Genomic DNA, 16,510 nt, shown 5'->3' on the forward strand with positions numbered 1-16,510 from the left:
TAAGAGTACAGTACCTGCCTGGCAATATGATTCATGTTAATGCCATGCTTCTTCATACAAGCCTGTCCTCGATAGTCAGGAGGGTTTCCTATTTCATAGGTAGATGTTGCTGCACTGTCTATCCTCCACTACAGAAAAACAAATTTAAATATAAATATTTTTCTTCCCATAGCTGACATAAGACTGACTGACTAAGAGACAGTATATTTGGCAACAACAGAAAAGTTTACCTTATTTTCAACATTTTCATCTGTTACAAGTTTTCTAAAAACAGCTTCAGCTATGGGTGATCGGCAAATGTTCCCTATAGAAAGAAGAACCTGAATTAAGCTTGGCATCATGTTTTTTTTAAAAGCAAGTTATTAGTTTAAAGGTCTGGTTCTGGTCAGAATTGTTGTTACATCCCCTCAGTGAATCCACAGCAGTGGAGCCACATCATGACCTCTGGAGAAATCTCTTTACTTACATTTCACCACAATGGAAGTAAAGGTACAGCCCAAAGAGGTGCCTTAACAAAGGCTTTTGAACTGTATCCAAAGTTTTCTATATTCTGTCCCACTCATGTACAAAGTAACTATGTAATCACACGACTATTCCCACCCCCCCCAGCCCAACTCCCTTTGTGACCATACTGAAAAGGGCAGAAGTTTGAAGGTGTGCCCATGCATCTCAAATGAGAGTTAACTGTGATGTTTTCATGTCTTTTGACATCATAGTTTTAAATGGCAAAAAAAAATTCAGGAATTTTTAGGTCGCTTCAATCCACAATTAGCAGATTTCAGCTACAATCTGCTAATTTAGTGGTGGCCAAGCTTTTAGGCAGGTGTGCAGCAATTTGAGCCATTCTCTCTTTCCCAGTGCCACTCTGATCCCCTTCCCCTACCCAGTCTCCCACTTCCCAAACACCGTGGCTGTCCATGCCACTCGGGGCATGCATACCACTAGTTGGCCAACCATGTGTTACAGAAACGAATCACAACGTTTCCTAAAAAAGGGCCAAGATACTACACTTGATTTGAACCTTCAAGAGACTGAGAAGTGCCAATATTGCCCGTGTTGTTCAATATCTTCATTAACAATCTGGATGATGGGACGGATTGCATCCTAAGCAAGTTTCCAGATAACATCAAGCTGAGTGGAGTAGCAGATAGGCTGGAGAGTATTTAGTCTAGATAAGAGAAGACAGAGGGGAGTTGACAGCAGCCTTTAACTACCTGAAGGGTGGTTCCAAAGAGGATGGAGCTAGACTGTTTTCAGTGGTGACAGATGAGAAAACAAGGAGCAGTGATCTTAAGTTGCAGCAAGGGAGGTTTAAGTTGGATTTTAGGACAACTTTCTTACTAGGAGGGTGGTGAAGCACTGGAACGGGTTACCTAGACAGGTGGCAGAATATCCGTTCTTGGAGGTTTTCAAGACCAGCTAGACAAAGCCATGGGTGGAACGAACTAGTTAGAGCTGGTCCTGCTTTGAGCAAGGGGTTGGATTAGATGACCTCTTCAGGTCCCTTCCAACCCTAATTTCTATGATTCAATAATCGAGAGAGGAGAATTACATTAAAACCCATGCAAATTAGAAATGAAATAAAGCAGAGGATAGGATAATATAATATCTGCCTACGCTGTTTCACTCCTTTTTTCAGTACACTTCCACCATGTAGTTGGATTTATTTGTGGGGAGTATGACCTTTTATAGTTTGTTGCTACCTTCTTTAACAATAGCAATTTGACCTCATCTAGTTCTTTTATAAGACAACTTAAGTAAGAAGTTGTCCAACAAACTTCACAACTGCAATAGGATTTAGCTAAGATTTAGTTTATACTATGAACTGGATAGAATTGAAACCTTTGTAAGCTCAGTTACCCTTTGCTATTTAGTTCAATCTGGAATTAGTTCAGGAAAAGTCCTATGGCTGTTCTATATAGAAAGTTAAATTAAATAAGTATTACATGGGTTGGCTTGGCAGAATTCAATTTTATTTATTTATTTTATAAATTTGATGGGAGGGAATAAATCAATACTTATTTTTAAGCATCTCTTTCGATTTTTATCAACCAAAATTTTGGGACCGTATGAAATTAGGTTGTGGGGGGCAGACAATTTAGTAATGACAGGATGCTGTTAAAAGCTTTACAAACGTCACACACTAAAATATACGAAAGTAAATATCCATAAATCAATAAAACAAATATGCTTTAAATCATTCAGTTCATTCATCAGAAAAAGAACTGGGCTGGCAGGGACCAGAAGACAAGTGGAGTGGCACTCTGGAGCTCTGGGAACATGGGGACAGAAAATAGTTCCCTACTGCTCACAGCACCTTAAGGAGCAAACCCCACCTGGGAGACACCAGCAGAGATGTGGCCTGGCCCCTTGATGGCCAGACTCCCACCCCCCTAGGCAGCAGAGGGGCTGGACCCCAGAGAGGCCTTCCCTGAGCACATAGGGGCTGGGCCAGGCAGGAACTCTGGGAACACAGGGACAGGCAGTGTGACTGGGTGCCTGTGCCAGATAGGGATCTTCTCCTAAAGGGCCACAGATGTTGGGGAACTGCTTCCAGGCCCACACTGAGAGGCTGCTGCCTTTCTCTATGGTCCCAGAGCTCCTGCATGATTAGGGCAGGAACCAAACTCCTGGTAAGCCCCAGTCATGCAGGGGCTGGGCTGGGATTGCCAGGAGTTTGGCACCTGATCCCTAGCTGGGACCTGGGCAGAGCAAGCAGCTAGCAGCACTGGACTCTCAGCCATGAACGACATATGCCCCTGGAGCTGGCGGGGGGAGGCGGGGGGTGGAAAACGGACACTTGTCCCTTCAATCCCCACCCCTCCACACACACCACAGCCCCTAGCTCCTACCATAACAATTGCTGCTGCGTGCATGTGTGAGTGGGCAGCGCCCAGCCACGGCTTCTGTTATCCCTGTCCCAGATTTTATTATTATTTTTTTTTTCACATCTTCTTTCTATACATTTTCATGATTACTAATGAAAACATTTTTCCGTTGGTCTGTGAGTGACCGGTGAAATCAATGTTTATGAATGATTATCCATAAAAACGGAATCCTGCCAAGCCTATGTATGGGTAAAGAAAAAAAAATAGCTGGAGTAATAGAAAAAAACTAAAACAGTACATAACCAACATTAGTTCCAGAGCGAAAGGAGACTGAAAACAAAGAAGCTCAAGTATGTAAGTTACCCCTAAATGCTTCAATAAGTGAAAAGCAAGGAAAAAAGCAACATCTAAAACAACAGAAATATTCAAGATTTACTTCTATTACATAACAAAGCAACAACAATTTCAAAAAATCATTTAAGGGCCTGGGTGATGGTAATGATTTGTTTAATACATAAAGCTCCATTAACAGTTTGTCATGGTGTGGGGTCCCCCTGATCCACTGGTTTAAAAGACAGTAGAAAAAACAAGCCCCTGGGCTACAACAGTAACGGAAGCCACACCGCCCCTGTAAGAAGGTAAACCTCTCTCTTATTCTTGGGTGCTTCCTAGCCCCAGGTATCTTATGAGCTTTATTCATCTTCCAGGCAGCAGACTAGGCCATCAAACATCTGTAAGCAGTTCTTTCCTCCAAGAACTTCTTCCCTTGGCAGCTGCCAGAAAATTAATTCCTGCCAGACCCAGCCCTGGGACTTGTATGTGCTCAGGGTCCTGCCTCCTCCTGGTCAACTGACCATGTGCAGGTGCCTGGTAATTCTCCCATTAGCTCATTAGCCTGCTGCCTGGGTACCCTGCAGCTGTGAAGCTTCTGCTCTTAAAGTAGAAGGATTGCTTTAGCGCCCTGCACCACAATCAGTTAAAAAAAAAAAAAAAAAAAAAAAAGAGAAAAAAGTGTCACATCAGTCCATCCTGGACTAAAGAGAATGGTAGGATATATGCTGAACATACTCAGCACAGATTTAGAAGGAACTTCAGAAAAAGATATCCAACAACTTAAACTGCAGACAGTGGAAAAGATCCCCAAAACAAATGTAGTCTTTAAGCACTTATTCCGATTCATTTTCATGCTGACATTTGCAACAAAATACTAGAGTAGATACCCAACTGTTGAAGAGAAAGATACTGCTATGACATGTACATCTAATATTCTTCCATCAGTAATACCAATCATAACAAATACCAGGTGTGTAAATGATAAGTTTACTGTTACAGTTTTAAAGAAGGTGAAGACCAGCAAATTAGTAGAAGTCACTTGATAAACACCTGGAAGACATTTTATTGAGCTGCTTTGATGGAAGTACAGGCATACCTCGTTTTATTGCGCTTCGCTTTATTGCGCTTCCCAGATATTGCATTTTTTCACAAATTGAAGGTTTGTGCTCATTTACCATTCCGAAAATCCTAGGGCCCTTAAGAATTATGCTAAATCTACTCTGCCTGTGCTCAATAAGTGAAACAAAGCCTGGATGACAGCACATCTGTTTACAACATGGTTTACTGAATATTTTAAGCCCACTGTTGAGACCTACTGCTCAGAAAAAAAGATTCCTTTCAAAATATTACTGCTCATTGACAATGCACCTGGTCACCCAAGAGCTCTGATGTAGATGTACAACGAGATTAATGTTGTTTTCATGCCTGCTAACACAACATCCATTCTGCAGCCCATGGATCAAGGAGTAATTTCGACTTTCAAGTCTTATTATTTAAGGAATACATTTTGTAAGGCTATAGCTGCCATAGACAGTGATTCCTCTGATGGATCTGGGCAAAGTAAAGTGAAAACCTTCTGGAAGGGAGTCACCATTCTAGATGCCGTAAGAACATTCGTGATTCATGGGAGGAGGTCAAAATATCAACATTAACAGGAGTTTGGAAGAAGTTGATTCCAACCCTCATGGATGACTTTGAGGGGTTCAAGACTTCAGTGGAGGGAGTAACTGCAGATGTGGTGGAAACAGCAAGAGAACTAGAATTAGAAGTGGAGCCTGAAGATGTGACTGAATTGCTGCAATCTCATGATAAAACTTTAACGGATGAGGAGTTGCTTCTTATGGATGAGCAAAGAAAGTGGTTTCTTGAGATGGAATCTACTCCTGGTGAAGATGCTGTGAACATTGTTGAAATGACAACAAAGGATTTAGAATATTACATAAACTTAGCTGATGAAGCAGTGGCAGGGTTTGAGAGGATTGACTCCAATTTTAAAAGAAGTTCTACTGTGGGTAAAATGCTATCAAACAGCATCGCATGCTACAGAGAAATCTTTCGTGAAAGGAAGAGTAAATCTATACGGCAAACTTCATTGTTGTCTGTCTTTAAGAAATTGTCACAGCCACCCCAACCTTCAGCAACCACCACCCTGATCAGTCAGCAGCCATCAACATCAAGGCAAGACCCTCCACCAGCAAAGAGATTACGACTCGCTGAAGGCTCAGATGATGGTTAGCATTTTTTAGCAATAACGTATTTTTTTAATTAAGGTATGTACATTGTTTTTTTAGACATAATGCTATTGCACACTTAATAGACTACAGTATAGTGTAAACATAACTTTTATATGCACTGGGAAACCAAAAAAATTTGTGTGACTCGCTTTATCGCGATATTCGCTTTATTGCGGTGGTCTGGAACTGAACCCGCAATATCTCCGAGGTATGCCTGTAGTCTGTTTGCATCTGGAAAAAAGGCTGTGCGCTTAATTTAGCTTAGCTCACTCCAAGTTGAGAAAGACAACAATCTCTTTCTCCAGTCTATGAAGACAGTTAAGGTGGAAGAGAATGGGATGCGCAGAATTGAAAAAAAACCTGAAAGGACATGGAGAAAAGCAGCAATTGCTTACATTTTTTTTTTGTTTAATAAACCATTTTGATATTTGAACCAAAAAATTTAAAACCTGAATACAGAATAGAGGCCTGGAAAAACTTCCTTGTATCCTAGGCAAATGTTACACAATCCCTTCCTTTGCCTGAGAGTCAACATTATCCTTATGGAAAACTGAAACAAAGTTTCTGGGCCACACCTAGATTTTCTTTAAGCTCAGTCTCATCCTCATTGTACAGTGTACCCACTTCTGTCTTTGTGCTGTACATAGTTTTTAAATTTAAATTAATTTTTTTTTTTTTACTATGTTTTATTTTCTTTTGCGAAGGTTTTAATCACAGCTTCACTTTTGCTACATACAAAACTGACTATGGTTCCAATGAATGAGGCAAACTGTGAGCAGCACCCATGAATTGCCAAACTCCAGAAAACACCAAAATCTGTGGATCCTGCAGCCTCTGGAAACACCAGCTTGTGTGCTCATGGGCTGTATGACTGGGCAAATGACACTCAGAGTAGAAGAATGTCAGCTCTGTCCTTGCAAAATGATAACAACTCTAGGACACAGAAACAGACATACTGACAAAATTCAGAACCCCCAATTTATATCTACCCATTTGTAACCTGAATTGCAAATTCTGGATTAGATTGAACAGGTTGCCAACTGCTAAAATGGCAGTGATGATGAAGAAATTCAGCCTGACCTGATTAATTAGGATGACTGCAAAGCAGATGATCAAACACTGTGGGGGAGAAATCTGAATTCACAGTTCATCTCCTTTATCTGTAATCCTCCAATCTTCTCTTCCCTGAGTTTTTGTCAGGTGTCACACACAGCTTCCACCTGTTACCCAGCCAAGGATAATGCATCCCATAGCTCCTGGTAATTTTCCCTGCTGGTGCTCTCTCCCCCCTTTTAGCATCTACCCTAAAAAAAAGAAGGCAACTCCCACTTCTCAGAATCCTTTTTACAAATGCCTGTGCAAGTTACCTTTTCTGACCCTCAATCATTTTACTGCTGCCCCCCCAAAAAATATCAAACATATTTAATGTAGTTTTCTTTAACTAAAAAAGTGCTACCAGTATTTTAATTACATTTTCATTTCCATACATTTGACACCTGTACAATTTGCAGGCCAGCAAAAATTAAAGAAAAAAAATGTAAGAAATGGGTCACCTGTGATTTTTCTAACACATTAAATATTAAGAAACTGAAGAAATATATGTTAACCTATAGAACTGCTTTAAAAAAGACTATCCCCTGGTTTACTAAAAAAGTAACTAAATACTGACACGCTAAATTTAGTACAAGCCAACATGCTTTAATGGCTATACCGAACAAGAACAAATTTGTCTTTAGGAAAAAAGTAAAAATACAAAACAAGATTAAAAGTGATAGTTTAAAAATCAAAATTCCTTACGTGTTAGCCCATCCTAGAAAGAGCGAGTTTAAATATTGAACAACTGTCTGTAGGACTGGCCTGCAAATCAAAGGCATACTACTGGCCACATCCTATGCTAAGTAATTCAAAATTTTTGAGAAGAGAATGAAATATTCTGATGTGCCATTAACTGGAATAAGTGTTTTGTCACAATTAAAATTTTAATTGATTGTGAAGTGTATTTCATTTTTAGCCAATTGTACATATCATCATAAAATGGACTAAAGTTCTATAACCTGTTGTATTACGAATAAGGTCCTCTCATTACACTATTACCAAATATAGCAATTCAAAAATGTTACACTGGATGTTCTGGCAAAAGATGACATACAATAATTTCATAATAAATCTATTTCTCAGTATTTATGGAACACTAAATTTAACTATGCCACGGTGATTTCATGAGAAATGCAAGAACAGAGAAGAAACTGAGTACAGTAAAGCTGACTGTACAAACTATGCCTACAGTTTCACAAAAAGTACACTGTGCTGAACCTACCTACAATGACAGTAAACAGAAATTGGTAGAAAACATAATGTAAATGGAGAAAACTTACTATAGTTTGTACAATCAGCTTTTCTTCTACTACAGCCAGTTTTCTCCATTTACATTGTTTTCTATCAATTTGTTTACTATCATCGTAGACAGGTAAAGCAGTGTACTTTTTGTGAAATTGTGGGCAGTTTGTATAGTCAGCTTTTCTTTCACTATGTCTGTACAAGTACATTGTGATAATGAACCTATTTGTACAGAAACCAAACAGAAACTGTGAGAAAAGAATAGATGAAACTGACTCTAGTCAAAGTACAAACATGATTGTACAAGCTATGCATAAAAAATAAACTAGGAGTGAAAGAAAAAAAACCACTTTTTTAATCATTCAGCAATTGAACGGGTACCACAAAGGTGAGGAAAGTGTAAATTTTTTTATGTTGCACCAACAACATAGATGTGTCTCATATCTGAAATAATGGGACTGAGGCCAGAGGCAAAGCTAACTGATTTTTGTATTAATAAACTTAATGGAGACATTGTGGATAGAATACACCTAAAGAAATGAACTACTTTTACACGATCAAGTGGATTTTTTTTTACTTCACTAAGGAAAAAGGAAAATTAATCAAGACTGAAAGATGGAGCCTGGGCCAGGTAGGACTGAGACACCCACTCTGGGCCAGACAAAGTCCCTTTGAGAGCTAGATCCGGTCTGAGGGCTGTATTACGTCCATCCTTGATCTAGCGCCATCCTCTTTGGAACCACCCTGCAGGTAGTTAAAGGCTCTTATCAGATTCCCCCTCAGTCTTCTCTTCTCCAGACTAAATAAGTCCAGCTCCCTCAGACTCTGCTCGGAAGTCACGTGCTCCAGCCCCTTCACCATTTTCATTGTCCTGTGCTGGACTCTCCAATTTGTCCACATTCTTTTTGGAGTGGGAGGCCCAAAAATGGACTGCAGATGTGGCCTGACCAGTGCAGAAGAGAAGGGAATAATTACTTCCCTTGATTTGCTGGCAATGCTCCTACTAATGCAGTCCAGTATGCCATTAGCTTTCTTGGCAACAAGGGCACACAGTTGACTCATATCCATCTTACTGTCCACTGTAACCTCCAGGTCCTTTTCTGCAGAGCTGCTGCCCAGCCAGTCAGCCCCCAGCCTGTACCGATGCATAGGATTATTCTGTCCTAAGTTCAGGACTTTGCACTTGTCCTTGTTGAACCTTATGAGAGATTAAATGAAATTCTCTCCCCTTATCTTCATCTAACAGAAGTCTAAATCAAGAATTATTTGTATTGGAAGGTCTTGTCAAGTGAATTGACGAAAAAAAAATTATTTACTTCAGCTGCAGTCCCATATACATAAGACTCCTTTAATGACTACATCAAATTTGATGCTTGTGGCCTATACAAAACAAGCCAATTAATATCAGTAGAGCCAAAAAATTACAAGTGAAGAATAAAATGGAAGAGATCTAATTTACAAAAGGTGAAAAGCAGGTGGTCAGATGAGACCATTAAACACATATATATTACAGACAATTACACTTCACTAAGATACCCTATATTAATTTTAAAAATGTTAAATAAAAGTATTTCAGATCTCAAAAGACTAAACTGCCAGTTACAAGTAAGAGAGACTGGAACCCAAGGCCATTAAAATCTCCTTCTCTGACATGAGACAAAACACGCAGATAATGATTTATATATACCAGCTATCCCTCGATATGAGGATGATGTCTGCCAGGGGGAGGGGGGATTATTGGTGAGTTTTAAGGTGGCTGAGGAGTCGAATCTGTGCTCTGCAAGTTTTTCCACAGATATGACAACTGGTACCTTGGAGGGGGACAACTGTTGGCCAGGATGTTGCACACTTTGCTTCCTCCTCTGCTGTTTCTCAGCTTCCTGAGCAAGACGGTTCTCTTCGAAGTGGGTTGTAGCTTGATGTATGGTGCAGCACCGTTGAGACCTGATACCAGCCAGCCAACTCAATTTGTAGGGTTGATGCCACCTTTCTTAAGGTATGCTTTCAGGGTGTCCTTGTAGCGCTTCTTCTGTAGGCTCTGTTACCATGACTAAGGGCATTTATACATGTACTCAAAGAGGCATTGGGGGCACTTTAATTAGCACAGCTCCAAGAACTGCGCTAATTAAAAGTGCCTGAAGCATCACATATATCAGCATTCCTGCACTGAAAAATGGCAGCAGTGAATGAGCTTTAGTTTAAAGCACTCCACAGCCATTTTGCAGCACGGGGACACTGATACACATGATGCTGGAGGTTGCTGGAGTGCGTTAATTTCCACACCCCAGCAGCCTCAATTAATCGGGCCTGCTCCAATGTGCTGAAATTATAGCATGTCAGAGCAGGCTCCCTACATGTGTATAGGAGCCCTATACTGAGAGAAGAGGATTTGCTTCAGGAGATGAGTGTCAGCCATCTGCACACAGTGGTGTTGATGTTTCATGATCTTTGCCTCAATGCTGGTTATGTTAGCTGCAGAGAGGATGTCAGCATTGGGGCAGTGGTCTTCCCATCTAATGCAGAGTATCTTCCTGAGGCAATGCTGATGGAACCATTTCAGGCACTTAAGATGGCTTCAATATATCACCCACACCTCGCACTGGTTTAGGAGTATTGGGTAAACACTGCATTGTAGACCAGAATCTTCATTTCTATTTGCAAATCTCAGTCAGCAAAGATGCAATGAAGCAGCTTTCCAAAGGATATGTTTGCACAGCAAGTCCTACGTTCAAATTTCTACATCAAGATTGATTGACTGGAAGAGGTGACTGTCAAGGTATGAAAAATGCTTGATGTTGTCCAGGGGTTATGTGGGGGGCAGCTTGAGCTGGGGCAGGCTAATGGGCGGGGGAGGGGGTGTGTGTTGAGACAGCCTATGTTTAGGGCATCTTTTCTAGCCCCTTCCTATTCAGGGTGAGCAGAGGGGATCCTAAACAGGACTGCTCAGTCACAGCCGAACCTGACTAACTATACTTCTGTCTTGGTAAGCGCAAAATGACCATCGCATAACCGCCACCTACATGCAGATTTGTGACCAGGGACCCCAGACATAACTGTTCCTGTCCCCAACACCACTTCACCACTTGACTATGACCACAGGACTTAACATCTCCCCACAAACTCTCTCAGCAAGTAAATACACACTGCAGAGAAAAACAACAGACCTGGGATCTCTGCTAATCTGACTGAAGGAAAAACTCCTTCCTGGCCCCATATTCAGTGATCAGTTACTCACCTAAATGGAATTCTCTGTAGCACCAGAGATCAAGGGCCCACTTCATTCAATGTCCCCATTAGGAATGTAAATAATTTTAAAAAAATCATTTAACCTCCTGTAAGTATACCAGTGAATAGATTAACCAACAACACAGCAGACTGGACACAGCTGCTGCTGGGAGCTGCTTGGGCTCCTGAAGCTCTTTGACTGTAAAAGTTGGGGGGGAAAGAGGAGGCAAACTCAGGCAGACAATGCAGCCCACCTGAAGCCCTGCCCTACTAGGAAGGAAGCACCTGTAAACAAGAACCTAATTGATGAGCCCTTAGGCTGCTAGGTCTTTTGCTCTTAAGCTATGGGTACTAGTTGCCCTCACCCTTTCCTCCGTTTCCTGCTGGGGCACCATGAAGTTTCTCTTACCTGCTTCCCTGACAGACTGTGCTGCCTGGGAGCTAAGGGATAATTGTAAGCTAACTGGTTATCACTGCACTTATCAGTAAACAATTAATCCTGTAAACTTTTATGAGGTTGAAATTGGTTGCTTATTCCCAGTTCCTTATTCTTGGTTCCCAGTCCCTCTCTCAAAGGAAATCTAGACCCCATAAAACCTTATTATTAATGAATTACACACCCTAAACCAGGGGTAGTCAATTATTTTAGCAGGAGGGATGCTCACTGAGTTTTGGCAAGCTATTGAAGGCCACATGACAGGCAGCCAAGGGCAAATAAATATTAATTTTCTAAATTTTTGGGGGGCCCCACGGGCCAGACAGAATAGCCTGGCAGGCCACATTTGGTCAGGATTTTACCCACTCCTGTCCTAAACCAACAGAATTTCATTAGCTATGAATATTTACTAATTAATACATACAGTAATAACTAGTAAGTATTCATAGCTAATAAAATTATCTGTTTGGATGTGTAATTCATTAATAACAACTTTTACAGGGTCCAGATTAGTTTTGAAAAAGTAATGGGTTAAGCAACCAACGTCAGCCTCAAACTTCCACATCCCTAGTTCCCACCTACATTTGTGGCTAATCTGATGCTTCAGAGGAAGGCAAAAGAAACCCCAGCCAAATCTGTACTATAAGAAGCAATTCCTTCCAAGTGAACAACTAAACCTTAAACTGGCTTATCATCATGGTCTTAAAACAGACTTGCAAGTGTCAGGAACAACAGCAAGTCCCTAACGTGCCCTCAGATACGGCCAGGGGCAACAGGAACTTCCACGTTGCACTTGAAGGCCATGAAGGAAGTGAGAAAGATTCCCTGCGCAAGGCCCAATGCCAGAAGGTCAAGACCATCCCTCCCAGGGGCTCTGCAGCGCGGAGGGGCGGCTATGACGGGGCCAGAGCGCGGCTTTCAGTTCAGAGACCGAGTCCGTCCAGCGGGGCAGACCCCCGCCCCGGCCCCGTGGCGCAGGCGGGCGGCAGGCCCTGGCCTGGGTTATGCCCCGTCCCCAGGCCGTTGGTGTCCCGCACTGACGTCACGGCAGCGCCAGCACGACCTTCTTGTGACAAGAACTGCTGAGATCAGCTACGTCATCAAAGGACTCGCTCCCCCCAGCCCCGGCGCCCCCTCACCCAAGCACACGAAGAGCACGGACTTGACTTCCCTCGCCGCCATCTCCACCCGCAGTGCCTGCCCCACAATCCTTCCGGCTGTCGCGCCAGCCGCGCGGCGTTTTACGGCCCCTCCCTTCCCGCCTGCCCTCAGCCGCGCCTGACTGGAAAAAAATATATATTAAAAAAAAGAAAAAATGCACGCCAAGATTGCGGGCCCGGCCACAAACTTCCTCTCCTCGGTAAACCCATTGGTGGTGCGAGATAAAAATCAGGCAGTGGGGTAGACAGCCCTGCCCCTCCCAGCCTCACCTGGCGCAGGTGAGCGGAGGCGGTGACGCGGAGCGGGCTGACGAGCAGTGAGTGCGGGTCCTGCGCAGCGGGAGAGGGGGGTCGTGTGTAGCGGGGCTGCTGCTGCCCCCGGGGGTGGGGATGGAGCGGGGGTGTAGGCATCAGCCGCCTCTGCGATGCCCTCACAGGGTCCGCCCCAGCCTCTGGGCTTTGCCCGCAGCCACGAAATAATCAGTGGCAGCCGAAGGGGGTAGCAGGGGTCGCTTGTGCCTTCCCTGGTGTCCGGGCAGGGTGGGGTTCATCCAAGCCCCCTTGAAGCCCCTGACTCGGCCTTGCCAGGTGTACGATCATAACCGCATTTGTACAACCATTTCAACCCTTGCACGATGTACAACTGATAATAGTAAAAGTATTCAGAATGTATGACAATTTTTGAAGCAGCGAATTGATGCAGCGTATGTAAAACCCAAGTCACTCTCGAGGAGTCTTCACTGACTTTTGCGTTTGCTGCCAGTGCTTTCTTATGACTGCTTGTCTCTGAAGAAAGAAATGCTTTAGCTTTGACCCAGTTCTCACTTGCCCACTGGTGAGTTATAGTTTTTCAGTTAACACAATCATTTTGAGCCTTCCATGTGATAATTTCATATTTAAGACCTGGCGACACTGCTTGGACTTCTTGCTCACGTGATGCTGGTGGAAAGCATGGGACTTGCTGCCCCTAGAGGTGGCGACAGCTGCAGCTCAGCTGGTTGTAAGAAAGAGCTGGACAGGCTGGGGGTCACTTCGGAGCAGGACAGTGTGGGGTCCAGCCTCCGAATTGGTGCTTTTTAGAACAGAAATGCTGGAGGCCGGAAGTGAGAAAGGAGCAGCTGTGGGAAAACCTCTGGTCAGGCCCAGCTCACTCCCTCTTTCCTCATCCGTTCTCTGCTGCTGTGTGACACACACAGGCCTTTTGATATGCCATTGGGACGGTGGAGCAGAGCCCACCAAGTAAAGCTGTAAGCCCTGCTTGGTGATGGGGGCCACTAAGGGGATATCACTGATTACAAACTGGGGCAAACATAAATGAAACAGGGACAGTATTGAAGGTCATAAGTTTATGAGGAGTGCATGGAGTGGGAGGACACCAAGCACAGCACACTAGACAGCATCCACTGACCCTCAAGCAAGTCCAAGGACCCAGTGATACTCTGCCCAGGAACGTGAACAGACAAGGGAGTGTGACACAAACCTATTTGTGATCGTTCAGGGGGTGGGCCTAGGCCCACCAAGTAAGTTATTGGCCTCCTTCAGGCAGGGAGGCTACAGGAAAGGTGACAATTGATTATTTGGGACAAATAATAACAAAAACAGGGACAGGCATGGAGGTCAGAGGTTCAAATAAGAGTGCCAAGGGGGAAAACCAAGAATATGGATATGTGAACAGATGAGGGAGTGTGACATACGCCTTATAACACATCAGGGAAAGTCACGGGCCAAGATTGCCATGGGAACTATAAGCCTGCTTTAATATTGGGGGTGGGGGGGTCACTAGTGATGTGTTACAGATTTCTTTGGACAAATAATATTGAAAACAGGGACAGAAATGGAGGTCAAAGTTTCAAAACAAGATTGCCAAGGGGGGACACGGAGCAGAGCACACCGGATGGCGCCTACTGGCCATTGAACAAATCCAAGGAGCCAGGACAATGCCCAGTGATATTCTGCCTGGATATGTGAATAGACAAGGGAGTGTGACATAGGAGGCTGGGCAAGACAGATCTACCGTCTGACCCAATAAATGGCAGTTCTTATGACACTTGGCCCCTGCTGGAGGTTGGGTGTGGAGCTCTCATCTCTCTTTCCTGGTTTCGTGATCTAAATTTAACACCTCTGCTCTACTCAGTAGACTGAGCAAAAGGCAGGGCAGGATGTCACCTTTTAGACTAACCAGTTCAAAGAAGCAAGAGCCACCACAGACAGTGATCTGCTTGGTTGGACACTAGCAATGGAGTGCATGCTGCAGCAGCCTATTCCCAGTATTGGATGAAGCAGGCTGTTGCCTATGAAAGCTTCTGCCTCTTTGAGCCAGTTTGTCTAAAAGGTACAGCCCTGCTTGACTTTCTGCTTAACTTCACATTCGCATGACCCACTGACTCTGTGTTGATCAGTTAGGACAGGGGAGTCAAACTCATCTGGCCCCACTGGTAGGATGAGTGATGCAAGGCCAGTCCACAGGCCAAGTCTAGGTGATGGGCCCACAGACTCCCCCCACTCCCACCCAAGTGCTGGATCTAGCTCCCACTCCAGGATCTACATTGTATACAGCATGTGTGCTGGAGTGGCTGGGCAGGCGCTGCATGCAGCAGAGTTCGCAGAGCAACTGGGGCAGGTGCTGCCAGAGTGCAGTATAGCAGGGGAGGTCAGGACTGTGTCAAGCAGCACCTGCTGCTGCCACAAGTGAACATTGGCAAAACAACCAGACAGTCATAATGCATAGATATCATGTTAGTCATCCCTCTAGGCTTTAGACCTGTAGCCTAAGTAAATTCTGGTTCTTCTGGTGCTAATCAGTTGTCTTAACCAACCACTTATATTCTGGCTAAATTTGACTGGCATTCTGAGTTGAAAGAGGGGGGTCCCTCTCTGGGGGAAAGGGGTTTCAATCTCTGGTGATGGGTGTTTTCATTACTGACAGGTGTTTCATGTTCAGCTTCTAGGAAGGCACACACTTATGCATGCTCACCTTTCATTTTTAACATTTTTATAATAAAGGTTAAAAAGTGCGTGAGGGGAATCTCTTTTTTAGATTTTTTTTAGTTAAATTATGTAAAAAAAAAATTTTTCTTGCAATGCTAACATAATTGATGGTATACGCAAACCTGAGACAGAAAAGCAAATAAGATAAGCATTTTAACACCTAATTTGAAAAGTAAAACAAAAACAGTAAAGAAAGTATATGTTAAGATGATGGGTAGACAGAAAAATGTGTGCTTTTAATATTTTTGTGTGTATGTGGGATAGAGAGAGTGGAAACCTGTTTATAGAAGGCTTGAAGCCTGGAAGACCTTATGGTAGATTCCATATACAGCCCTACTTTATAGGCATTCATTTAGTAAACATTTACCCACAACATTACCTAAGTCTTGGCAAGTTTGAATTTAATAGGACAGTGCATAGGATTAAGCACGAATACCTTGCTTCAGTTGAGAAGTAATTTTAAGAGTTAGTAGTATATATTTTCATAGGAAGAAAAATACATGTTATCTCATATTGCTAATGTGCATTATTGGAGCATTTGAACTGACAGTCTATTCAGTTTGCCACAATTTTTTGTTCTTTGTTCACAGCAATAAGTTCTGGAGCAGAATGGGATGGCAAATCTGTGCTGAATAATTAAAATATACTACCTTGTTCCTTTTGCTTTTATATCTGTTGTGTTTTGAATGGTTAAGGAACAGGGAAATAATTAAAATCCTTGCTCTTTGGTTTAATTATTAACATTTGAATAAATTTGATTTATGTTCCTCTGATGCTGTTTAAAATGCTCTCCATTTTTTTGCACTTGCTTTCATATCTTGAGTGTCGTTAATTTCAGAAAGTATCTGTCCTAATAGGAGGGTGGTCAGAATTGCAGTAATTTATGGGCGTTGGCTCTGGGACAGGGGAAGCTAGAACTAGTATGTGAAGATGGAATGCAGAGACTGAAGGGAATGTGTGGTGATTTTT

General features: G+C 43.0%; 1 protein-coding gene across 2 annotated transcripts in view; it reads right to left on the bottom strand.

Moving 5' to 3' along the window:
• ACP1 (acid phosphatase 1) overlaps positions 1-12,651 on the bottom strand; it is a 31,641-nt gene extending 18,990 nt beyond the window's left edge. The window contains exons 1-3 of one of the 2 annotated variants that reach the window (XM_090032981.1): positions 12,533-12,651; positions 231-304; positions 15-128 (exon numbers count right to left, since the gene is read on the bottom strand). In XM_090032981.1, coding sequence (XP_089889107.1) covers positions 15-128; positions 231-304; positions 12,533-12,575 — 231 coding nt within the window. In that variant the 5' untranslated portion in view covers positions 12,576-12,651. The remainder of the gene's footprint in view (positions 1-14; positions 129-230; positions 305-12,532) is intronic. The other variant, XM_090032992.1, reaches the window with a different exon arrangement.
• Between the last annotated feature and the right edge of the window lie 3,859 nt (positions 12,652-16,510).

The sequence above is a fragment of the Crocodylus siamensis genome, chromosome 1 (assembly GCF_052110815.1).
Source record: "Crocodylus siamensis isolate JL-2025a chromosome 1, ASM5211081v1, whole genome shotgun sequence".
Taxonomy (NCBI): domain Eukaryota; kingdom Metazoa; phylum Chordata; order Crocodylia; family Crocodylidae; genus Crocodylus; species Crocodylus siamensis.